At 39.5% G+C, this 25613-nt stretch overlaps 1 protein-coding gene across 2 annotated transcripts in view; it reads left to right on the top strand.

Moving 5' to 3' along the window:
• chm (CHM Rab escort protein) overlaps positions 1 to 25613 on the top strand; it is a 125292-nt gene that overhangs the window by 95549 nt on the left and 4130 nt on the right. For both annotated transcript variants that reach the window (XM_073058387.1, XM_073058386.1), the window contains exons 10-14: positions 1557 to 1661; positions 2826 to 2886; positions 5084 to 5180; positions 9617 to 9718; positions 19412 to 19566. In XM_073058387.1, coding sequence (XP_072914488.1) covers positions 1557 to 1661; positions 2826 to 2886; positions 5084 to 5180; positions 9617 to 9718; positions 19412 to 19566 — 520 coding nt within the window. The remainder of the gene's footprint in view (positions 1 to 1556; positions 1662 to 2825; positions 2887 to 5083; positions 5181 to 9616; positions 9719 to 19411; positions 19567 to 25613) is intronic.

Raw genomic sequence — 25613 nt, 5'->3', positions numbered from 1 at the left:
AAGTAAAAGCCTTGCGTCTGATTATTTGTCACTCTAGATTTTGACGTCTGCACTCTTCCTTCATTCAAAATGTGTATGTTATGCTTCAGAATACTTACAACAAAATCACAATAAAGAATAAACCATTAAAGATGTAAAGTCAGAGCTATCATTGAATCTCAAAGTTCAGCATAATTGATATAAACGTTATGAAGCTTAATTTGGGGTGGGGAAAGGGTATAAATGTAAGAGGTTAAAGAATATTAATAGCTGTAGTGTGAAAAGCCATTAGGAAACCCAAATAATGGAAGTTATTTTCATGTTGCCTTAATTTTTTTCCCTGTATATAAAAGGGAAGTATATAAACAAATAGAACATAAGTTTAAGTCATTAATCTTAGTAAATGTTATATTCATCCTTGTGGAAAGTTTTTAGAAAAATATTAATGTGTAGTCCTTCAATGTGGAGCAGGGCATGGGGTACATTTTGTTTCATAAATCTGGTGATAAAATACTTAGTAGAATGGGTAGGTCACTTTCTTTTGATGTTCCTTGACCTATGCTTAATATCAATGTGTTTATAATTTTAGGGTAAACTTGCTTGCAATGTTTTTTAAATTTTATTTTCTTCATAGATTAATAGAAAATGTCTGGTATTTATGTTGCAAAGTAAGTTAAATCAAAAAGCATCTGGCAAATGGATTTGGGATGGCACAATTAACTGTTCCACAGCTTTAATTCTTTGCAAAACATTTTGCAAATTAATATCTTTGTATTTCTATCTTCACTCTGGCTTGTATTGTGTCTTTAAGGTGCATTATTTCTCAGGAGGTAGCCACTTGCATTCATTGGTCTGGGTAATTAGCCACTGGAGAAAATGTATTGCTTCTGTTATACATCAAGGTCCATATATCTATATGCAGTGCATGGCAAGGAAGTTGCAAGCTGGATTCCTTACATAATTCAAACATTTTGAGAAACCTTGCAGAGATTTTAGATTAACAGTTTACTAGTGAATGTGTTTTTTCAAATTTCATTATCCTGCACATTTAGAAACAGTTTTCTAAACATTTAAATATAAATTAAATTCTGCTACATGATCACCATTTGTTTACACAGTTTAGATTCCCTAGAATTCACACTCTAGTGAGGTCTAGCTCTTTATAGTATGAACACTTCAGTAACTCCAGTTAGCCCAAAAGACATTGGAATAGAATTAGCACAATTGATCCGCCATTTGATCATGGCTAATTTATTTTCCCCCTCAATCCTATTGTCCTGCTTTCTCCCCATTAGTTAAAGTTAACTTGAGTTTCGAATTTGAGAGTAGAACTTCATGAATACCACAGATTAATTTCATTATCAATGTCGTCATGCTGTATTTACAGTTTGAACCAATTTTAGTGTAAAATAATCAAATGTGAGTTGACAAATCATCAGTTTAATTGAGAATTTTGTCATGATAATTTTGTATAGTTATTTGTGCCACCTTTTTTTTTTTGATTTCCCGGTGTAGTTTGTGTATAATCAGTCATCTTGCCTAGTTTACTTCATTGTGCATTGTGTGTTAATTTGCAGATGTAAAGCTGTAGTTGACAGTAATGGCTATCGCATAGACTGTGAACATTTTATTGTGAATGATGGCTATCTACCTGAGAAAAGTACTAAAAATGTCCACTACGGGTAAGAGCTATTGCATTGTTCTTTCAAGTATTCCTATTAAACTGCCAAATGTAGGTCTATTCTCCCGTTTAAAAATGACCACTTTAAGAAGGTTGTAATTCAAAAGAAAAAACGATCAACAAAATTTACATGGATGAAAAAAAGTTTCCTATTATGAAGAGCAGTAACTTGGTGGAATTTTAATGTAAATTTTAATAAGTTTCTAATGTGGAAATGATTAAGAAGGAGCATGAAAAATTAATGGTGGTGTGTAAGTATGTTACATGATAGTAATGTGCTCCGGATCAAGTGATGTGTACCTCTGAATTTGTGTTTTTCAGTTGTGTGGATGGTGCATCTTTTGACATGCACTCAACCGACCCATTTTTATACTACCATTGAAGTTGTTCAATTACTTGTCGTGCTGACTGAGCATTGTATCACTACACTGCATGTTTGCATGCAAGCCATAATCTTCACTGGCCCACAGTTGTGCAGTCCCTGAGCAGAATGGTGTCATGTAAGGATCTGACATCTTCCCGTCTTCTCCATTCTTCCTCGCAAAGCTGCATCTCCCTTCCAGCAGGATTACGTCAACGGTAGTCGAACTGCAGTATGCATATGTTGTATGTACACAGCATTGGAAGCAGAACTCAAAAGTCATCCATTTATTTACTAAAAGTTGCAAAAGAATCTCTGCAAAGCAAGGTGCTATACTGACCTATCCCACTGTAAAGCACCACTCACTGAGTCCACAAGGACACCTCGGAAAACACTGATTGCTTCCCTGTCCTGGGAGACAAACCTCAATGAAGATAGATGCTGTTAGGGAAAATCATCAGTGTGTACAATGCATTAGCACAGATTTTGGCCATCTTGGGAAAAGAACTTTTGAAATTCAAAACCTCAGATCCACTTCATCTGTGCAGAAATTGTCTCTGTACTGGTAAATGCATCTGAGATGTGAATTATTTGCAACAGGTACTCCAGCACCGGAGAGACTACCGAGGCAAATTCCTCCAAATGCAGAGGCATGATAAGCGAACCATTGTTGGCATCCTCTCTCAGCATTGAATACCAGATTACACTTTTAATCAGTTCACTTGCCATTGTGTTAGCTGTTGTATCTATGCTGCTACATCTCATTTATTCTGGTCTTTTTACTTTGTTTAATTTTTTTATCAGGTACATTTCGAGAGCTGTACTCATCACAGATTCTTCAATCTTGAAGGCTGACTCTGAGCAGGTAGAGACAGTCACTGAAGCTTGTTAATTCTTATAATTCATGTATAATGAAATATTAGCAATTTGTTTTCATAGCTGGATAAATAGTTTTAAGACACTGAAAACTGTTTACAAGATGCATTATTAAGTATGGATAAAATGATTTGTTATATTTTCTTTTACAAAGGTTAAGTGTTTAGAACATATACCAGAAATCAGCACCTGTTAATGAAAACTTTAACAACCCAGTTTAGGTGTTTATAGTTTTCGTAATGTTTTAAGTATTCAGATGGGCTTTACAGTGTTAATCACTGGAGCATCTAAGCAGTGATGAAGCAACACATACAAAATGTTGGAGGAACTCAGGACAGGCAGCATGTATGGAAAAGAGTAAACAGTCAATGTTTTGGGCTGAGACCCTTCTTCAGGTTTGGAAAGGAAGGGGAGAAGGTGGTGGGGGGGAGGAAGAAGTACAAAGTGGCAGCTGATAGGTGAAGCTGGGGGAAGGGGAGGGGTGAAGTAAAGAGCTTGGAAATTGATTGGTGAAAGAGAAAGAGCTGGAGGAGGTGGAACCTGATTGGAGAGGTTAGACCATGAAAGAAAGGGAAGGTGGGGAGCACCAGAGGGAGGTGATGAGGTGAGAGGGAAACAGGAATGGGAGATGGTGAAGTGGGAGACAACTACCAGAACTTTGAGAAATTGATGTTTGTGCCATCAGATTGGAGGCTACCCAGATAGGATACAAGATGTTGCTCCTCCAACTTGAGTGTGGCCTCATGGCAGTAGAAGAGGCCAAGAACTGGCATGTGGGAATGGGAAGTGGAATTGAAATGAGTGACTATAGGGAGATGCTGTTTTTCCTGGTGGACAGAGCATAGGTACTTGGTGGAAGGTCTCCCAATCTGTGTCGGGTCTCACCAATACACACCAGGAGCACTGGATACAGTAGATGACCCCAACAGATTGACAGGTGAAGTATTTTCTGTCTCACCTGTTTGGGGCCCTAAATGGTTATGAGGGAGGTGGTGTAGGGGCAGGTGTGGCACTTGTTCCACTTGCTAGGATAAGTGCCTTGAGGGAGATCAGTGGGGAGGGATGAATAGACAAGGGGAGTCGTGTAGGGAACGATCTCTGTGGAAACGGGTGGGGGGAGAAGGAAATATATGCTAGGTGATGGGATCCCGTTAGAGATGGTGGAAGTTATGGAGAATTAATGTTCTGGACGTGGAGGCTAGTGGGGTGGTAGGTGAGGACAAGCGGAAGAAGCATTGAGGAATGTGTTATGTGCCACCGAATAAATCATAGGAAAAGTTATCCCTGGTCGGTCTTTTGCAAGTGTGTTTGCGAAGGGACATTTTATGGGATGGGCAACCCCAAGATCCAAATCCAGAAACTGATAATTGAGCTTTAAACAGATAGGATAGATTTCTAGGTAGTATGGAGAAATAAAAACTATGGATATGTTCTGGAAATTCTGAATGTTGTGATTGATGATATTTTGAATGGATGAGTCTGTCTCATATTTTGTAAAATAAGATATTTGGGGCAGCACAGTAGAGTAGCGGTTTGCGTAACACTATTACAGCACCAGCAACCGGGCTTCAATTCTGTCACTGTCTGTACAGAAATGTACATTCTTCCTGTATCTGTGAGGGTGTCCTCCACGTGCCCCGGTTCGTCACACATTCCAAAGACGTATTAGGTTAATTGGTCACGTAATTGGTGTGGGTCTGAACAGCCTGTTACCGGACTGCATCTCATTAAAAAAATTAACCACTTTATATACGGTTTATAAGTATTCAACATAACCATAAATAAACTATTATAGTGGACAACATTCAGCTACCCTGAAAGAAATGTTGTGTCACATCCTCCTCACTTCTCAACTGAAATTATTACTGTAACGTAGTTAGCAGTAGTATTTTACCTCCGATTTGGCATGGTTGTCAATGGTATTACTGATTTAGGGAACTTGCAAGTTCAAAGCATATTTTGGGTATCTTGCTTAGTGCTGCTGTGTTCACGTCTCCAAAGTTAATCTTTGTAATTTGCAATAAAGCAAATCAGAAGCATGCAAATGTGGCAGATCAGTTATGTATTGCAAGGTACCATAAATGACAATGGAGAAACCACGCAAGTTCCATTATAAGGTTATCATGCAGACAATGTGACCTTTGTTTTGTTTGCACTCAATCACTAACCTCATACACATTTTACAGATTTCTATTTTGAATGTGCCTGCAGTGGGAGATTGCCAACCATCTGTACGAATCATTGAACTCTGTCCATCTTCAATGACCTGTCCACAGGGCACCTGTAAGTTAAGATTTTACATTTACTTCCCCAAAAAACAGCTATTTTGTTTTGAAATCAATATTTAATCCTGTATTGCTGTATTATTTTCATATTTAAATTGATTTTGAACCAAATGATTTACCCTGGTCAATGATTATTGAAGATTAATTCATTTATACTTCAAACCCCAGATCATGTGTTCTGAAGATTACACACATGTAATCAGAGTTGCCAGCTGACTGGAACTGAAGTCTTTCACTTGCCCTGAAAATATAACTCAAATGATTGAATCATGAACTGAAATCATTGCTCTTCCTGCTAGGAGAGCATTACATGACAAATGGCTTCAGCTGCTGTTACTAATTCAGTCATACCTGAATGAGTAAAACGTGTTGGATAATAGAAACTGATGTGGCAGGCTTCTGCAGAGGGCATAAAGTAAAGACTGTATGAAGCACCATAAAATATAGTGATTATTTTTGATTTATTGTTCAATTGTGTAAAAAGTTTTTGCGGCATTAGGCATTTTGCAATAACGGAAATTACATTCTCATCACCACCCCCATGTTGAAAGCATAAGATAGTATGCTGTCATTGCTAATGGGAATGCTTTGTACACTTGCCCAATAAAACTGTTTCAAGGATATTTGGATGTGAAAGCCTTTGGTAACTAAGCATAATTTGAAGAATAAACTGAACAGTTATTTTATTTTGAGCCATTACATCATTAATTTACTGTCAAACAGATTTTTTTTGACACAGGTCTTTGCTCTTTTTATTTGAAAAAGGCACCTTTGAATGTTTGAAGGAATCAGAATCAGGTTTATTAACACTGGCGTATGTTGTGAAATTTGTTAACTTAGCAGCAGCAGTTCAAAGCAATACATAATATAGAAGAAGAAAAAATAATAATAAATCAATTATAGTATATGTATATTGAATAGATTAAAATCATGCAAAAACAGAAATATATATTTAAAAAGTGAGTTAGTGTTCAAGGGTTCAACATCAGATGGCAGTGGGGAAAAAGCTGTTTGTGAATTGCTGAGTGTATGCCTTCGGGCTTGTGTACCTCGTACCTGAAGGTAGCAGTGAGAAAAGGGCATGTCCTGGGTGCTGGAGGTCCTTAATAATGGACGCTGCCTTTCTGAGACACCACTCCTTGAAGATGTCCTGGGTACTTTGTAGGCTAGAATCTAAGATGAAGCCATAGTCCATAAAATATCTGTGCCATTTATATAGAGTGTTACGAACCCCGTAACTGGGTCACTTACCAGCAAAGATAGAGAGGTCCTTTGAAGTCTGATGGTACTATTTTTAACAGTATTTATTAGTAAAAATACACAAAAATAATATCAATGCAAATATACAGATAATATACGTCGTCAATACTAAATCTAAAAGTGCAGGTATAATAATAATCATTAAGAAATAAGCTCTATCGTTGTCTAGGGAATAATGTATTGTCCGATGGAAATATAAAAGTCACTCAGTTCATGCAGGCTGCAGCCTTTGGTTGGAGAGAGAGAGATTTTTGGGACAAAAACTTGCCGGCTTTTCCTTTTATGATTTCGATCCGTCGGGAGTCCCGTTGGTGTGGCCGTTCACTTGTGGCCTCTCCTTTAGCTAAAGCCGTTCTTCCGTGGTGAGGCCGCCAATCCCAGGCAAGGGAGGGACGCACACGAGCCCCCCACCGGCTGTCGCTATTAAACGCTGTCACGGGATTTCTAGCGTTTCTCCTGGTGCGTCTAAAGGGGTTGTTCCCCAGACCCTCTTTTATCCTTACTCGCGGGGTCTCAGATGTCAATCAGGTTGGGATGATGCAATCCCTCAGCCAGCCCACTCTGGTCATCCCCTGAGGGCTTCAATGAATAGTACAGTACTCAATACACAATTCCGTCTCCAAGAGACAATAGCCGTTATCAGGGGTTTTTGTTTCACTGAGGCCAGGACACATTCCAAACCTTGAGGATTCTGTGTGTGTCTCTCTCATTTCCTGGGTCCCAGACCCGAATTAATAGCGATCTTGCGATTCTCAAAAAGGAGGGGGTGACTTTGTACCCTTCAGCCCCTCAGAGTTGTGGCACATTCGTAACAAGAGGAAGAGCAAAGCTGGAGCTTTTGTGCTTTGCTGAAATGTGAATAGTCTAGCTAAAAAGTTAATAATAGAGACCATTTTATATATCTTAATATATAAACCTTTTAATAATTTTACAAGTCTCTTATGGGGAACACATCACACAATGATGTCCAAATGCAGTACTTGGCAATGGTCATAAATGAATGGTAATGTAGTCTTAAATTTCATTAACTTGGGAAATACAGGATGTGCTTGCACAGTTATGAATGATTTGCAAGAGAACAATTAAGTAGGCAAAGTAATTTGCTGCTTCAACTTTTAACAGAAGTAGTACATCTACTGTTAAGTAATGACGCTCTTGTACCTTCTGAAAGTACTTAAGTGGTGAACAAATTGTACCATCTGGTCAAATAGCAACAGCTACTGTCTCTACAAGTAATTAGTAAACACAGGACTTCATGCTGTCCAAAATGGCTTGTATTGCATTACCCTATCGCTGCTTTGGTAAGTGCAACAGCGGTAGTCTGCTAATTTTTATCATTGCCATTTTTTTTGTATTAATACCACTTGCAGCACTTTTGCAAGTTGTATGATAATAGCTGAAAATTAGAGAATTAACTTGGCCCCTTGATTTTGCTTTCCCTACGATTGAAAGTTCACCTGGATTCAGAAATTGCTATTTTGAAATGCTCTAAGCAAGCACCTGTCCCACCTCATGGAGCCTGTTGGTTTGGTGCCCAACTTCCACCCCTTCAAAGACAAACGCCTTGGCCATCAGCAGCTCCTAGGTTACTCTGATCTCGTGTTCCAGTTCGGCTCAGGCAGCCAGTGAACAAAAGCAGTGATCAGGGTTCGAGTTGGTGGATAGTTTCTGCCTGCTTTTATCTGCACTTTTAAAACATTTTAAACATATGAAAATCAAAACTTGGAATTGCATGAGAGCAATGCTATCTTGACTGCCTGTCAGTGGTTCTATACCAGGGTGTGGCTTGCTGTTATAATCACCAAGAAAGCAGTTAAGAGGGAAAAGTACGGCTACCTGTACTTTTTGTTGCAGGGACACAAAAATAAATGTTAGTTCTAGGTGGTTCAGTGGTTCACTAAGATGCAATTTAGGACGACTTTAATCTAAAGCTCAAAATTTTGAATTTTGGGGAATCATTAGTTTGGGATTCCCTTAAAAGCACATGCAATTTTTAAATTTAAAAATAAAATAGCTAAGCATACACTTTTCAATACATCGCTTGGAAATCTTTGGAATTCAAATTTGATGGTTTAATGGAACATTTTTACATACCGCGGGTGTATTTTCTGTGCGGTCATTGCTATATCATAGTGTTTTGCTTAAACTTCAGGTTGTAGTTGATGCTGACAATACTATGCTGGTGACCAAGTCATAATCATTGTCTTGAATTTGAGATGTCAAGCATTTACTTTTCTAAATTCACAGTATTCATTTTGGCTAATAAATGTTGTTTGTACGGTTCCTTGATCAAAGAACTATATATATCTCATAGTGACTAATAAAGTTGCTTATACCAAGAGCCTGAACATAAATTGGATCTCTAACCTTGATGTGTAAACTTCCATTGCTTGTGACATACATTACCTCCATTAAGTATTGGAGGAGTAGGTGCTGAAACCACAGCAAGATTGCTTCAAAGTGATTAATTCTGTGCAGATTGGCAATAAAAGAAAAACGGACATTGTGGATCATTTCAGAGGATCTAACCTGGGCCCAGCACATGTGCAATTACAAAGAAAGCACAGCAGCACCTCTACTTCCTTAGAAGTTTACGAAGATTCAGCATAACGACTAAAACTTTGACAAATTTCTATAGATGTGTAGTGGAGAGTATCTTGACTGGTTATATCATGGCCTGGTATGGAAACACCAATGTCCTTGAACATCCTACAAAAAGCAGCAGATACCATTAAGCACATCTACATGGAGTACTGTCATCAGAAAGCAGCATCTATCACTGATAACCCCTGCTACCAAGACCATGCTCTCCTCTTGCTGCTGACATCAGGAAGAAGTTACAGGAGCACCAGGATCCACACCACCAGGATCAGGAACAGTTATTACCCCCTTCAACTGCTCTTGAACCAGCAAGAATAATTTCATTTGAATTCACTTGCCCCATCATTTGTGACATGTGTATATGCTTTGATAATAGTTAACTTTGAACTTTGAAGTAAAATCTTAAAATTATGTTCTTTATATGTTAAATTAAAAATATGATAAGATATTGTGCTAGAACACAGTTCAGAAAGTGTTTTTTTGGATAGTAGTTGAGTTGCTTATATTTTTATCCACCTTAAATGCGCTGTAGTTGGTAATTTAATTAATACATTATGATCTATTTGTAAACAGATTTGGTCCATTTAACTTGTCCATCGAATGGAACTGCCAAAGAAGACTTGGACCCTGTGATATCTAAACTTTTCACGCAATACAGTGGAAATGAAGAAAATGGTATGATAACTTTATTCTCTGCACACCATATTAAGTAGACATTTAAGTTCTAGTAAATTTATTCTAATTGTATATGAAATAAAAGCGTTACTAGCAAGGAAGTGTTTTTCAAGCATCTGCGATTACAGGCCACATTGGGAAGGTATTCTCTTGAGGTAAGATTCCAGGTATTTCCCATAGCCCATAATAATGTATGTGCAATTCAGGATATCTGACCTCAAAGGAAACATGCAGATGGTTGGTTTATGCGAGAAATTTGAACTCAGAGGAAGTAAATGAAGAATTGGTCTTTTTATTTGCATGTCTACTCCAGTAATAAGTCTGTAAGAAGGTGATTACCTAGAAGATGGGTGATGTTGTGGATGATTTCACAAAGGCAGTGTTATGAGAAGGAGGTTGGAGTGTTGTTGGAGATGATCATTATGTAGCACTGATGTGATGCAAGAGTTGCTTATTATTTCTCAGTGAAGCCTGAATTTTATCCAGGTCTCACAGCATCTGAGCACCAACAATGTGTCCTTTGCTACTTCTCTACTGTCTTCCTGTGTCTTTAAACTTCAGGAAGCCTATTAAGATGCATAAAACCATCTTCCTGTCCTCTTGAGTGTTTTTAAGTTGAATTATGAAGAAGGTGAAATCTTCAAATTAGTAGTGCCAATGTTCCCATAATTTGTTTAATAGTACACCAAGTTGTATTTGAAAACAAGTAAAGCCTCTAAGTATATAGTGGCATGCAAAAGTTTGGGCACCCCTGGTCAAAATTTCTGTTACTGTGAATAGTTAAGTGAGTAGAAGATGAACTGATCTCCAAAAGTCATAAAGTCAAAGAAGAAACATTCTTTTCAACATTTTAAGCAAGATTAGTGTATTATTTTTGTTTTAGAAACATAGAAACATAGAAAATAGGTGCAGGAGTAGGCCCTTCGAGCCTGCACCGCCATTCAGTATGATCATGGCTGATCATCCAACTCAGAACCCTGTACCTGCTTTCTCTCCATACCCCCGATCCCTTTAGCCACAAGGGCCATATCTAACTTCCTCTTAAATATAGCCAGTGAACCGGCCTCAACTGTTTCCTGTGGCAGAGAATTCCACAGATTCACCACTCTCTGTGTGAAGAAGTTTTTCCTCATCTCGGTCCTAAAAGGCTTCCCCTTTATCCTTAAACGGTGACCCCTCGTTCTGGACTTCCCCAACATCGGAAAGAATCTTCCTGCATCTAGCCTGTCCAATCCCTTTAGAATTTTATACGTTTCAATAAGATCCCCCCTCAATCTTGTACAATTTTAGAGTGGGGGGAGAAAAGGAAAGGAGCACCATGCAAAAGTTTAGACACCCCAAGAGATTTGAGCTCTCAGATAACTTTTACCAAGGTCTCAGACCTTAATTAGCTTGTTAGAGCTATGGCTTGTTCACAGTCATTAGGAAAGGCCAGGTGATGCAAATTTCAAAGCTTTATAAGTACTCTGGACTCCTCAAACTTTGTCCCAACAATCAGCAGCCATGGGCTCCTCTGAGCAGCTGCCTAGCACTCTGAAAGTTAAAATAAATGATGCCCACAAAACAGGAGAAGGCTATAAGATAGCAAAACGTTTTCACATAGCCATTACCTCAGTTCGTAATGTAATTAAGAAATAGCAGTTAACAGGAATGATGGAGGTCAAGTTGAGGTCTGGAAGACCAAGAAAACTTTCTGAGAGAACTGCTCATAGGATTACTAGAAAGGCAAATCAAAACCCTGGTTTGACTGGAAAAGACCTTCAGGAAGATTTAACAGACTCTGGAGTGGTGGTGAACTGTTCTACTGTGCAACAACACCTGCACAAATATGATTCATGGAAGAGTCATCAGAAGAAAACCTTTCCTGCATCCTCACCACAAAATTCAGCGTCAGAAGTCTGCAAAGGAAAATCTAAACAAACCTGATGCATTTTGGAAACAAGTCCTGTGGACTGAAGTTAAAATAGAACTTCTTGGCCGCAGTGAGCAAAGGTATGTTTGGAGAAAAAAGGGTGCAGAATTTGATGAAAAGAACACCTCTCCAACTGTTAAGCATGAGGGTGGATTGATCATGATTTGGGCTTGTGTTGCAGCCAGTGGCACGGGGACCATTTCACTGGTAGAGGGAAGAATGAATTCAATTAAATACCAGCAAATTCTGGAAGCAAACATCACACCGTCTGTTTTAAAATAAAAAGCTGAAGATGAAAAGAGGATGGCTTCTACAACAGGATTATGATCCTAAACACACCTCAAAATCCACAGTGGACTACCTCGAGAAGTGCAAGCTGAAGGTTTTGCCTTGGCCCTCACAGTCCCCTGACCTGAACATCATCGAAAATCTGTGGATAGACCTCAAAAGAGCAGTGCATGCAAGACAGCCCAAGAATCTCACAGAACTAGAAGCCTTTTACAAGGAAGAATGGGTGAAAATCTCCCAAACAAGAATTTAAGGACTCTTAGCTGGCTACAGAAAGCATTTACAAGCTGTGATACTTGCCAAAGGGGGTGTTACTAAGTATTGACCATACAGGGTGCCCAAACTTTTGCTTCAGGCCCTTTTCCTTTGTTGTTATTTTGAAACTGTAAAAGATGGAAATAAAAAAGTAATTTTGCTTAAAGTATTACAGCAATGTGTAATCTTTAACTTTATGCCTTTTGGTGGAAATCGGGTCATCTTTTACTCGCTTAGCTATTCACAGTAACAGAAATCTTGACCAGGGGTAATCAAACTTTTGCATGCCATTATATTAGTAAGGAATGTGGAATTCTGATGGGAAGAATTGGTGTTCACATGACAAGGGAAAGGAAGGAAAAATGTTGAAATTGAGTGAGTAGATTAAAGCAAGAATGAAAGCCATGAATCCAAATGCCCAGCAAATTTGAAGAGTACCTGAAGAAGCACAGAAGCTATCTTTCCACAATATTTTTGCACCTCATTTCCTTTTGTTTGTACTTAATTACCCTCGGTCTATCCTATCCCCTTACCTTCTCTTACTTTAACTCTCCTGCTGTCCTGTTTTCCATCCTGTATTTCATAAATTTGCTTCTATCACTGATGTTTTCTTGAAGTGTGGATAACTCCTATTTGGGGTCAGCTTATACTTTGGGAACTCAGTTGAATTATTTTCAGTCTTGCAGTCCTTACAAATTCCATTTTCCCCCGCCCACCATAATGTTTGGAATATTTCCCTCAAGATCTCACAGTCAGTCGCCATGACTTTGGTGTAAGATGAGTAACAGTCCTGTTCATGTTAATAGGACTTTCATTGAAGTTAACACTAATGCTTGAAACTTTGATCTTATCCAGTTGAATCAAATTCTGAACTAGACAAGGGTGAAACTGAGAGCCTTTCTTCGAACTTTTGTGGCTCTTCTGGTCAATGTATTGCTGCAGAGTTCATTTTATAAAATGATGACACAGTTTTTATTTTACTATCAAAATACTGGTCTACAGTAATTCTGAACTGGTCTCCAGTGACTTGTAATCAGAAGCAAATATCGAGTAAAGTTTCATTATTATGAGACATAATTGCACAAGAAGTAGGATTTACGAAAAGGAGTTGCCAGCTAATGTGATACACTCATGGGGCTGGAAACAAATTAGAAGCTTTATAACTAATGATCTTGAAATAGATATGAAGAGTGAACTGGATAATACTATTTTGGAACCCAAGTAACTCAACGTGAATTTCTGACATGACTTTACAGTAATCACACACACTAACACATCAATAACTCATGCACATAATGAAGCAATCTCTTCACACTCCAAAGCTAGACATTATGTATAACACCTGGGGTCATAATTGTTGTTCTGGTTACATTTTAATGAGAACACATTCGCAAAAAAAATGACAAGATATCGCAGCACTGTTCAGTCGATTTTTTTTTTCCTCCCTCCCTCTGCCTTGCCTTTAACAGTCATTCTTCTGTAAATGCAATTCTGATGTAATGGATTCAATTATAATTCATTCATGTTTTATGAAGATGGTGTTTCATTAGATATCTATAAACAAAGGCATTGAAAGCTTTTGCTGGTTTGGTATGAGGCTTGATGTTCAGCATGTTGGGAGAAGGAGTAAAAACTTTGCATCAGTTGTGATATGCCTGGGATGTTCTGAGCATTTGCCAACTCAAAATAAATTAATCTATTTTACTGGAGTGATTGGTATGGAGTAACAAGTTTCAGGAAAATGATATTTGTTCCTTAGTGAAAAGAGTCTATCAACTCTCATGATTTTATAAACTTCTGTATGGCCTGTGCTCCAAAGTAAAGACAAGTTTGTCTAAATGCTCCTTGTATCTAATACCTTCTAATCCAGGCAGTATCGTGGTGAACCTCTTCTGCATCTTTTCACGAGATTCCACATCATCTGGCTTTCACATCGTACTGGTGCAGCTTTAGCAGTATGCATGCACTGTTTCAGAATCAGAAAATTCAGTAAATTCTACAGCTGGAGGAAAAAGTAGCTTTTATCTGTGAACCCTGTGACTGTACAGTTGGCCCTCCTTATCCGCAAGGGATTGGTTCCGGGACCTCTCACAGATACCAAAATTCGCCGATGCTCAAGTCCCTTATTCAACCAGTCTCAATGCTGTGGATCTTAGGACCCAGCGGAACCCCAGACCTTATTTAACCTGTCTCAGTGCAGTTGACATTAGGACCCAGTGGCAGAGATCTGAATCTGCAGTGTTTCTGTTCACGAAATTAATCATGATCGCGATTGAAAATAAAGTGGAAATAATAAAGCGATCAGAAAGAGGTGAAATGCCATCGGTCATTGGGGAAAAGCATTAGGCTACAGTCGGTCAACAATCAAAACAGTTTTAACGGTTAAAGTGAGAAAGGCTGTGCCCCGATGAAAGCAACAATTATAACTAAGCAATAATTGTAGCCTTATTGGGTTTTGGGTTTTTGATCCTCACATCAACCCGGCACATGGAGAGCACACTCGATAGCGGTCTGTCACTGGATCGAACTCGGGAAGAAGTTCCCAAGCCCGGCGCTGAAACGTACATTCTTAAGTGTTTTATATGCATAAAAAGGTAAAATATATACTATATACTAAGACAAACGTTTGACTAACTGACGCCAAATAATACCAGATGTACCTGTTCCGACTTACTGAGTAAGAGAACTTCCGATTTTTTTTCAATCCCAATCCACGATAACCCACGCACATCCTCCCGTATAATTTTAAATCATCTCTAGATTACTTATAATACTTAATACAATGTAAATGCTATGTAAAATAGTTGTTATACTGCATTGTTTAGGGAATAATGACAGGGAAAAAAAGTCTATACATGCTCGAAAAACAAGTGCTGGAAGAGCATTTTCGAGTTTTCGTGATTCGTAGTTGGTTGAATTCACGCATGCGGAATTCGCGGAGAAGGAGGGCCGACTGTATAGAGCTCATTTATTATTTTGGGGTTTGTTGAGGCAATGTTTGATAGATTGAGGATTCTGCATGTAAGTCACAATTAGCAGGAGACGAGATAGAAAGACTTGTATTTGAATAACAACTTTCATGCCTCTTCAAATATATTACATTTACCTCAAGTTATTTTTGAAGTGGAGTGATGTACAAAACCTAGCAACCAATTTGTACTCCTGGTCATAGAAGAAGTTAGTAACCTTTATCAGTGATGTTGAGAACAATGGGGTATTTAAGTAGTAAATGTGTACAGTGAGTCTGACTTGTTTTTGCTAGTTTAATTGTAAATCTGTTGCTAATTTTTGACTAATTCCTGTTCTTAGAATATTGTTGTTTTTGTATTCAAAGCAACAATTAAGTATTTAATCACCTCCTTTCTCACCACTATTCAGAGCCCCAGTTCTTCCAGATCAGGCATCACTTCACCTACAAGGCAACACATACAACACGCTGGAGGAACTCAGCAGGTCGGGCAGCATCTGTGGAAACGAGCAGTCAACATTTCGGGCCGAGGCCCTTCATCATGAAGGCTGTCGGCCCAAACGTTGATTGCTCATTTCCACGGATGCTGCCCAACCTGCTGAGTTCCTCCAGCATGTTGTACGTGTTGCTTTGACCACAGCATCTGCAGTGTACCTTTTGTTTACTTCACCTACAAGTCTGCCAGGGTAATCTATTGTACCCATTACCCCGGTGTGGCGGCCTCTACATCATTGAGACACACCCCAGATCGGGAGACCACTTTATCTGCCGCAAAATACAGAATCTCCTGATGACCACCTATTTAATTCAATCTCCCAATCCCATTCAGACATGTCTGTCCATTGTCTCCTTTATTGCTGTGTTGAGGGCTAACTCCTGATGGGTGAGCTACGCCTCCATCCTATTCTGTCTGGATCGCCTCCAAACTGATGGCGTAAATATTCATTTCTCTAACTTCTGATAATTTCTCATGCCCCCTTTTTCCATTCCCCTGTCTGGTTACCCTCTCGCCCCTTTTTGTCTCCTCAATTGCCCATCACCTCCCTTTGGTTCCCTTTCTTTCATGGACCACTGATCTCCTATCAGATTACATCTATAGCCCTAACTTCATCCACAAAGCTTTTTACTTCATCCCCTCTCCCCGACCCACCCACATTCACTCTCAGCTATCACCCTCCAACTTGTTCTCCTTCCCCTCGCCTCACCACCTTATGCTGGTTCCTGCCCCTTTCCTTTCCGGTCTCAGCGTGAAAAATCAGTTGTTTATTCCCCTCCATAGATGCTGCCTGACTTACTGAGTTCCTCCAGTAGTTTTTTTTTATATATGGTACTCAGGATTTCCAGCATCTCCACATTCTCTTGTGTTTATTAAATATGTGATGTTAGTTAAACCATAATAGTGCTGCCTGTCATGCTGATGGTCCAATTAATTTAGTTTTATGGCTTGTGGGCGTTGCATTTTATTGTGCTGAGTTGTATAGTGTTGTGTATATGTCACAGGTGCAAATGAAGCCTCATGCTCTAATTTCAGAACTTTAATAGTACTTTATCTACTGTAGCATATCTTTTTAATGGTTAAGAAGCAATTGTACTGCATTTAAGATCAACTTGAAAGCTAATTTTGTCATTGATGCTTCTTAAGTAATCAAAAAAAAACTACTACTCAGAGATTTACTCAAAGTCATCTTTACCCTATTACTACTTAACATCTGGTGGTAGTTTAACATAGTGTTAAATTGTGTGCTTATTATTTGCATCCAGTTGCAGCGGATTTTGGACAATATTGATGCACTCCAGGGACACACTTCACAAAAGTTTGAAAAAACACTTATTACTCATAACCTTGACCATGATTTCATTGAGCTGAGACTGCTGAACAGTTTCAGATGCTGACTCATTTTATTTCTGACAATGTAGTATTTCCAGGAATAATTATTTTGTCATCCTGACAAAGCCATTTGAAGGTTTTCTTAAAAAAAAATCAAGTTAATTTTTGGTTCAGAATCTTTAAGGACAGCTTCTGAATTTTAATATATTCAATTCCAAGCATCAATATGATATTCAGTATTAAGAATGTTTTGCGTAAAGGAGATAGAATGCCTGCTAATTTGACTATACAGAAAAAAAGCTATGTAGTGGAACTAATTAATGAGAAGAGCAAGCATAAGTGCAGTGAGCTGAATGACCTCCTCTAGTGCTCTCATTGTATAGCGCTTTTTTTGTAATTTAAAACAGTATTTTATCATTTGGGAAATTTTGTTCCTTTTTTTAAAAAAAAGCATTTGTCATTGTTTTTGCTTGATCACATAGAACATTTGTTTTGTTCTCAAAAACTGTTTTAGGAAGCAGGTTCTGGGACGCTAATCCTGCTCCTTTGTCAATAGAGCAAAAGTCTGTAGAAGCTGAGACCTTAGCTAGGTTGTATTTTTGGTTTACCTGTATTGAAGAAGTAGAAACAGTCAGCAGATTTTGTGTAAGATAATGATGCATGTTAACCTTTTTTAATGTTATCCTTATTGATGTAATATAAACATTTAGGCTATTTTCAAAGAACAGCTTCACTATCATTTGCATTGCTTTAAGCATAATGGAAATTCTTTTGTTCACATGCCAGAGACGATAATAAAAGCATCAGGTGTAGTTCTGCTCCAAAATACTGCACGCACGAGTTTTACATTGCCCTTTTTATCATCTGGTTGTGATTGCAGTCTGTGTGGCAGTGGCAGTATTTTAATTAAAATGTCAGGACAGATTCCATTAGAGCCATTCAGGACGAATCACCAGATCAGGTGAGCAGTAAGCCATAGCAGGTCAAAACGACAAAGGCACCTGGAAAAGAGCTTGGCTTCTTCGGTGGTTAAACTGCAAAGTGTACAGTACTGTGCTCTTCTTAAATCTGGGCCTTTTTAAAATATTTGCCTCTGTTTTTCGGGAGAAGCTGTGGAAATGAATAAAGCGATACAGCTTGTGTATATAAATATTAAGTATAAATAGGTGTCAGGTAAAAAAGTGAAACCAAGTAAATGGAACAGTGACTTAAAATGTAGCATTTTGGATCAAATGTGAGCAACAATCTTAGCCTTAAATTGTACACTTGATAAAAATGCAAGGAAAGTTGATGCCTTACTAGCATAGTGAGTTACTAAGCTACAAGATGGTATCATAAAACGGTACAGCACAGAACAGGCCCTGTGTTCCACAGTGTTTGTGCCAAACTAAACTGTGTTCTGCCTTTACCTGACCTATATCCCTCCAGTCCCCACATGTTTTTGCACCTGTCTAAAAAGCCTCTAAACACCACAGCACCTCTACCACTACCTTTGCAGTCTGTTCAAGTACATAACACTCTCTGTATATGTTGACAAAAAACTTGCTTCGTGCCTTTCCTTTTAAACTTCCTCCCTTGTGCCTTAAATACATTTCCTCTAGTATTTGACATTTCTACCCTAGCAAAAAGATTCTAACTTTATCTATGCTTCTTATAATTTGTTTCAACCTTCTCTCAGGCCTTCCCTCAGCTTTATAGGTATAACAACCCAGGTATGTCTAGCCTCTCCTTATTCCCTCGAATCCAGGCAACATCCTGGTAAACCTCTTCTCCAAAGCCTCAACATCCTTCCATAGTGGGATGACCAGAATTGCACACAAATAATCATTAAATGCCAATTTATGTACCTAAACAATTGGCTTTCAATTAATTGCCACTGACTGTATGGAGTTGTTAGATTCTGTCTTTTAATCCTCATCATTTACTTTTGGTCGTCTGGCAGAGGCAGAATTTAATTTTCTTTAAGAAACATAAATAAACATGTAGAAATATAAACTCTGCCTGTTTGCTCCTGATCAATGCAAAGCCTTTTAATGGTAATGGGAGGGTGGTGGAGTTAGTTTGACATGGTAGTTGATATTTTTATTGCTGTATCCTTACTTCAATTCCCTTAGTTTACCCAAGTAATTTTGAGTTGAATTCTGTCACCATGAGATTTTGGTTTGTTTAACCATTAACCAACCAGCTTTTCAACTTTATATGCCATCCACAGCAAAATCTTTGTCTCATAACTTGGCTATTTTCTGCTATAGTTCCAAAGTTCAAAAAGCACAGGTTGAGAAGTAGCCATTTATTTCCGAGCGTGGCTGGGTCATACCAGACTTTACGGAACATTTTCTCACTAAAGCTGGCAAATAACTTGATAATATTCAGCACCTTTGATATGTATGTTCTACCCCATTATACATTTGACTGAAAATATAGTTTGCCTGTTTTTTCTAGGTGATGGAGAGAAACCTAAAGTGCTTTGGGCTTTGTATTTCAATGTAAGAGATTCATCTACAGTTGACAGAAGCTCGTATGAAGGCCTTCCCAGTAATGTTTATGTCTGTTCTGGACCTAGTGCTACTCTTGGATTTGAACAGTCTGTTGAACAGGTACAGTCAGATTTTTATTAAAGTTCTAAAATAAGAACTGGCATTGTGCCTGCTTGCCATCTGTCACAGGGTTTCAGACCCATAGAATTGTTGTTTAAAGTGTTATCACAACTATAAAGGAAATGACTAGAGCAATAATTTTGCATTTGATTAAAAATCTGAAACTGATAACTGCATTTGTCTTTGTTGGTCAACATCGGACAGTACATGACAAGCTCCAATGTTGCTTTTCATTTTGTGCTGCAGCTTCTCTTGTCTCCCACCTGAACAAAGTCCACCCATATTACTTTAATGTTCTTGAGATAGCATCTCTGACAAGGCTTCTCTTATATTGGTACAAATGTAATGTAATGAAATGAAAGATTTTTTGTTTGCTGAATTTCTGGCGTACTGCTTGACCTCTATTTGAAATAGTGTTAATGAGCTAAACAATGTCATTTTGTTGTTTTAAATACCAAAATATTTTTTCATTTTTAGAGTAAAAATTTCCATTGCATTATATTTTGGTTGTAATAGGTAGCCACATTTCATGCTGTGGCTTTGAATTGCAGTATTATGGGATTGATTTAGTTACAATAAACTTTTACACAATTAAAGATGATAGTTGAGCACCAGTCTGGAAATCAAAGGAAGCTTTGGCTGGCAATCAACAAAAAGCAATTTGGATTTTAAAAGCCAAACTGGGTTGTGGTACACTGGCTAATAGGGATGTAAAAACAAGTAGATGTGGAATGGTGGTAAAAGCAAGTGGGTAAATTTCTAAAGAAAAATTGGGAATTTTAGGAATTTTATTTTGGGATGGGGTGTAAGCAGTGATTTAATAAAAAGACTTTAATTTGACTTTGGAACTTGAAGATAATAAGTAAAAGAAACATATGATCCAATGTTGGGTGGTTGCAAACTGTTTAAGGACATGCAGGGGCTCCTGCATTACAACTGTTCAGGGAACCAGATTTACCTGTACAAAATTTACAAATCGCAATCCAAAACTTTGAGGTAAGCAGTAAAATTTGCACTCATGATGTTTGTCTTGGGGGATTTACTTTAGAGTAGCAAGTGCGATCATTGAAAAGAGCTAGGCTTATTGGACTAATAAAAGGAAGTGAGATTTAAGCAGAGTAGATAGATTGTGTGAGTAGATAGAGTTAGAGTGGAGAACTAAGGATTTGGCTCAAGAAATTTCAGCAAGAGGTGGAGGCTCAGTTGAGGTTCCTGTCAAGTTTTTCTTTCTTTCTTTCTTGGTTCCCAGCTAGAGCAGTGAGAATAGATCTGAGGTCAGTGGGTGCTCCTCTTGCAAGAATCAGAATCAGCAGACGTGTCATGAAATTTGTTTTGTAGCAGCACTGCATTGCAATACATAATTTTTTTTAAAAACTATGAATTACAATAAATATATTTTATAATTTTAAATTTATTGCAAAAAGAGCAAATAAAATGAGGTAGTGCACATGGGCTCATTGTCCATCCAGAAATCTGGTGATGGAGGGGCAGAAACTGTTCCTAAAATGTTGAGTGGGTCTCCTCAGTCTCCTGTATATGCTTCTTGATTGTAGCAATGAGAATAGGGCATGTCCTGGGTGACAGGGAGTCCTTAATGAGGGATGCTGCCTTTTTATACGCATTACCTTTTGAAGATGTCCTCCATGCTGCTGAGGCTGTTGCCCTTGATTGAGCAGGCTGAGTTCACCACTTTCTGTCCCTTTTTTCAATGCTGTGCAGTGGCTCCTCTGTACCAGACAGTGTTCCAACCAGTTTGAATGCTCTCCATGGTACATCTGTAGAAATTTGTGAAAGTCTTTCGTGTCATATGATGTCTCCTCAAACTCCAATTGAAATATAGCCAATGTCAAGCCTTCTTTGTAGTTGCATCAAAATGTTGGGCCCAGGATAGATCTGCAGAAATATTGACACCCAGGGACTTGAAACTGCTCACCCTTTTCATTGCTGATCCCTTGGTGAGGACTGGTGTGTGGTCCTTTGACTTCCCCTTCCTGAAGTCCACATTCAATTCCTTGGTATTGCTGATGTTGAGTGCAAGGTTGTTGTTGCAATACCACTCAACCAGCTGATCGATCTCACTTCTGTTCGCCTCATTGTCACTATCTGAAATTCTGCCAGCAATAGTTGTGTCACTGGCAAATTTATAGATGCTGTTTGAGCTGTGCCTAGCCATAGAATCATAGGTGAAGTGAGAGTAGAGCAACGAGCTAAGCAGCATCCTTGATTGTCAGCGAGGAGATGTTATTTCCAATCCACTTTGCCTATTGGTCTACCAATGAGGAAGTCAAGGATCCAGTTGCAGAGGCCGAGATTTTGGAGTTTGTTGATTAATGCTGAGGATATGTTGGTGTTGAACACGGAGCTGTACAAGCAGTGGCCTGATGCAAGTCCAGGTGATCGAAGGCCAAGTGCAGAGCCAGTGAGATTGCATCCACTATAGACATATTGTGCTGATTGGCAAATTGCAGTAGGTCTGGGTCCTTGCTTAAGCAGGAGTTGATTCTGGCCATGATGAACCTCCTGAAAGCACTTCATCACAGTAGATGTGAGTGCAACTGAGCGAGTCATTGAGCCAGCTCACTCTGCTCTTCGTGGGCACTGGTATGATTGTCGCCCTTGGAAGCAGGTGGAAACCTCCAACTGCAGCCATGAGAGATTGAAGATGTCCCCAGTTGGTTGGCACACTTTTAAAGTGCTCTATCAGTTCCGCCATCGGGGCCTGACACCTTGCAAGAGTTCACCCTCTCAAAAGATGTTCTGACTTGAGCCTGCGGGACAGAGATCCAAGGGTCATCAGATGCTACAAGGATTTGCACAGGTGTAGTTTTATTCTCCTTTTCAAAGTGTGCATAAAAGGCATTGAGCTAATCTGGGAGTATAGCATCACATCCGTTTTGAGTTTCACCTTGCAGGAAATAATGACCTGCAAACCCTGCCAGTGTTGACGTGCATCTGATTCCATCTCTAACTTTAGTTGGAATTGTGTTTTCACTCTTAAAATAGCCTTCCATAGTCATACCTGGATGACTTGTATAGTTCTGGATGACCAGTCTTGAATACAGTAGATCTAGCCTTCAGCAAGCTACAGATTTCCTGGTTCATCCATGGCTTTTGGTTTGGCTATGTCCGGTATGTTCTCGAAGGCACACACACACTCATCCAAACAGATCTTGATGAAGTTGGTGACAACTGTGACATATTGAGATTTGAAGATGAATCCCTGTATATTGTCCAATACGCTGGCCCAAAGCCATCCTTTAGGTGCTCCTACCCCTCCCTTGACCATACCTTGGTCCTCACCACTGGTACTGCAGTTTTTAGTCTCTGCCTAAGCACCTGGTGTAGAAGTGCAGGTCAGGTGATTGTACTTTCCGAAGTGTGGGCTTGGGATGCCACTGTAAGCATTCTTGATGGTGGTTTCACAGTGGTCAACTGTGTTGGCTCCTTTGGATCCACAGGTGATATGATGGTGATGGTGGTTCAGAGACTTCTTCAGGCCGGCCTGGTTGAAATCTCCCATAGTGATAGGGAAGTTCAAGTTAAAGTTTGATTGCAATTCGACCATACGTGAATACCCATGAATACGGCCAAACAGAACGGTGTTACTCTGGGACCAAAGTTCAATACACAGTACCAACAGTCACATGCAGCACAAGGCCCGTACAGCACATAACATAGCAAGCACGTACAAGATCGGTAAAATACAGTAAAACAAAACAAAAGAGTCCAAGACCCAGAGTCTGAATGTTGCAGGAGTCTGCAGTCAAACACAATGCAGCTTGTCTTCTGCCGAGTAAACACTAGGAGGCAGCACCAACTCCAGCGTAGGTGCAGTGTACTGACTCCGCCTCTTTCCCGTGAAGAGGTGAGACTGCAGCTTGAGACCCACTCCTCAGTATGACCAAGGCCGTGCAACTTTCCCCACTGTCCCCCACCCCCTTGCCATCTGCAAGTCAATCAGAAATTGGATTCGCAGTATTCCACAAAATGGAATTTTGTGACCGCAAGAAAGCGATTAAGACGATCATTCACTGTTGGACTGCGCACAGACTCCTCTGATGCAGGCAGCATCAGTATCTGCACCATGTCCAGCTCTTCCACTTCCTCTGCCAACGAGTAACTCACTGATGGGGCGGACTTGCAGTAGTACTTTTCGTTTTTAATGTCCAGCAGGCTCCTGTGATGATAAAAATGCATTTAAAAAGGACTAACAGTTTTGGTTGACTCCATAGAAGCCGCTGTGATCAAAAACATTGCCATTTTACCGGAAAGCTTCAGAGTTAAATGTTTGAGATCTGGCAGACCCCCGGCCTCCTTGAATGCTATACCTGTGAGAAGTGCATCTTGATGCAGCTCTTTACAGGCCCTGTTAGTGAACTGGAGCTGGATGACCCAAAGCTCATTTGGGAGTATGTGTTGATGGATAGGAGCTCAGGAGACAGTTACTTCTAAGTTACAGGTGGCAGGAAGCTGGATGACTGTCAGGACAGAGAAAGGGAATAGGCAAATGGTATATCGTACCCCTGTGGCTAGACACCTTAATAACAAGTAAGGTTCCTGGCACTGAGTCTGGCTCTGTGTTTCAGAAGGGAAGGGGGCAGAAGAGGAGAGTGGTAGTGATAGGGGATTCAGTAATTAGGGGAACATACAGGAGATTGTGTGGGTATGAAAGAGATACCCAGATGATATTTTACCTCCCAAATGCCAGGATCAGGGATGGGGTCCAGAGCACTCTAAAGGGAGAGGGTAAACGTCCAGAAGTCTTGGTACATTTTGGTACCAATAATGTAGGTAGGAAAAGGGATAAGACCCTGAAGAGAGAACATAGGGAGTTAGGTAGAAAGCTGAAAAGCAGACCTCGAGGGCAGTAATCTCTGGTTTGTAGCTGTACAACACACCATTCAGGGTAAGAATAGGATGAGTTGGCAGATGAATGTGTGGCTGAGGAATTGGTGTAGGGTGCAGTGTTTCAGATTTCTGGATTATTGGGATCTCTTCAGGGGAAAGTGTGCCCTGTACAAAAAGGACAGATTACACAAGAACTCGGGGAGCGGGCCTTATGTCCTTGCAGGGAGGTTTGCTAGAGCTGTTGGGGAGGCTTTCTTAACTAATTTGGCAAGGGATCAGAACTGCTGTGATAGGGCTGAGGTTGAGGCAGTTGGTATACAAGTAGATACAGTGTGCAGTGAGTCTGTGAGAAAGGACAGACAAATTATAGGGTAAAATTGCAGTCAGTGGGATGAGTTGAAGTATCTTTAAGCTAAGTAGTAGATACAGCAGTTCAATGTTCTCCCCGTGACTGCATGGGATTCCTCCAGGTGATACGGTTTTCTCCCACAGTCCGAAGACGTCCTGGTTGGTAAGGTTAATTGGTCATTGTAAATTGTCCCATGATTAGGCTAGGGTTAAATTGGTGACTGCTGGGCAGTACTGCTCAAAGGGCAGGAAGGGCCTATTCCGCATTGTATCTCAATCAACCATTCAATAAACAGTTTGGAAAAGTGAGAGTAATGTAAAAGGACAGAGGTTTCAAAGTCTCTGGAAGAAAGAAAAAGACAAAGTTTAAAATTGGGTAAGAATTTAACCTCTGGTAACATGGGGGCAAAATCGAAAATCGAATAAAGGTCTGGAGGTATTATGTTTGAATGCACGCAGTACACGGAGTATGGTAAATGATCTCGTAGCGCAGTTAAAGATTGGCATGTGTGACGTGGTTATCAGAGTCATGGCTGAAAGAAGATCAAGTTGGGAGCTTAACATGTAAGGGACATGTACACATTGTATTGAAAAAACAGGCAGATAGGCGGGGGGTGTCTCTGTTGATTTAAAAAAACAAGAAATTTAAATTCTTAGAGGTGACATAGGGTTGGAAGATTTAGAATCCTTGTGGGTAGAGTTAAGAAACTGCAAGAGTAAGAAGACCCTGATGGGAGTTGTATACAGGCCTCCAAACAGTGACGGGATGTGGGCTACAAATTGCAACAGGAGATGGAAAAGGCAATTAAAAAGGGCAATGTTATACTAGTCATGGAAGATTTCAAATTGCA

This window comes from Hemitrygon akajei, chromosome 10 (assembly GCF_048418815.1).
Source record: "Hemitrygon akajei chromosome 10, sHemAka1.3, whole genome shotgun sequence".
NCBI lineage: Eukaryota > Metazoa > Chordata > Chondrichthyes > Myliobatiformes > Dasyatidae > Hemitrygon > Hemitrygon akajei.
Note: the sequence above shows the minus strand (reverse complement) of the source record. Positions and strands in the feature narration are given on the sequence as shown.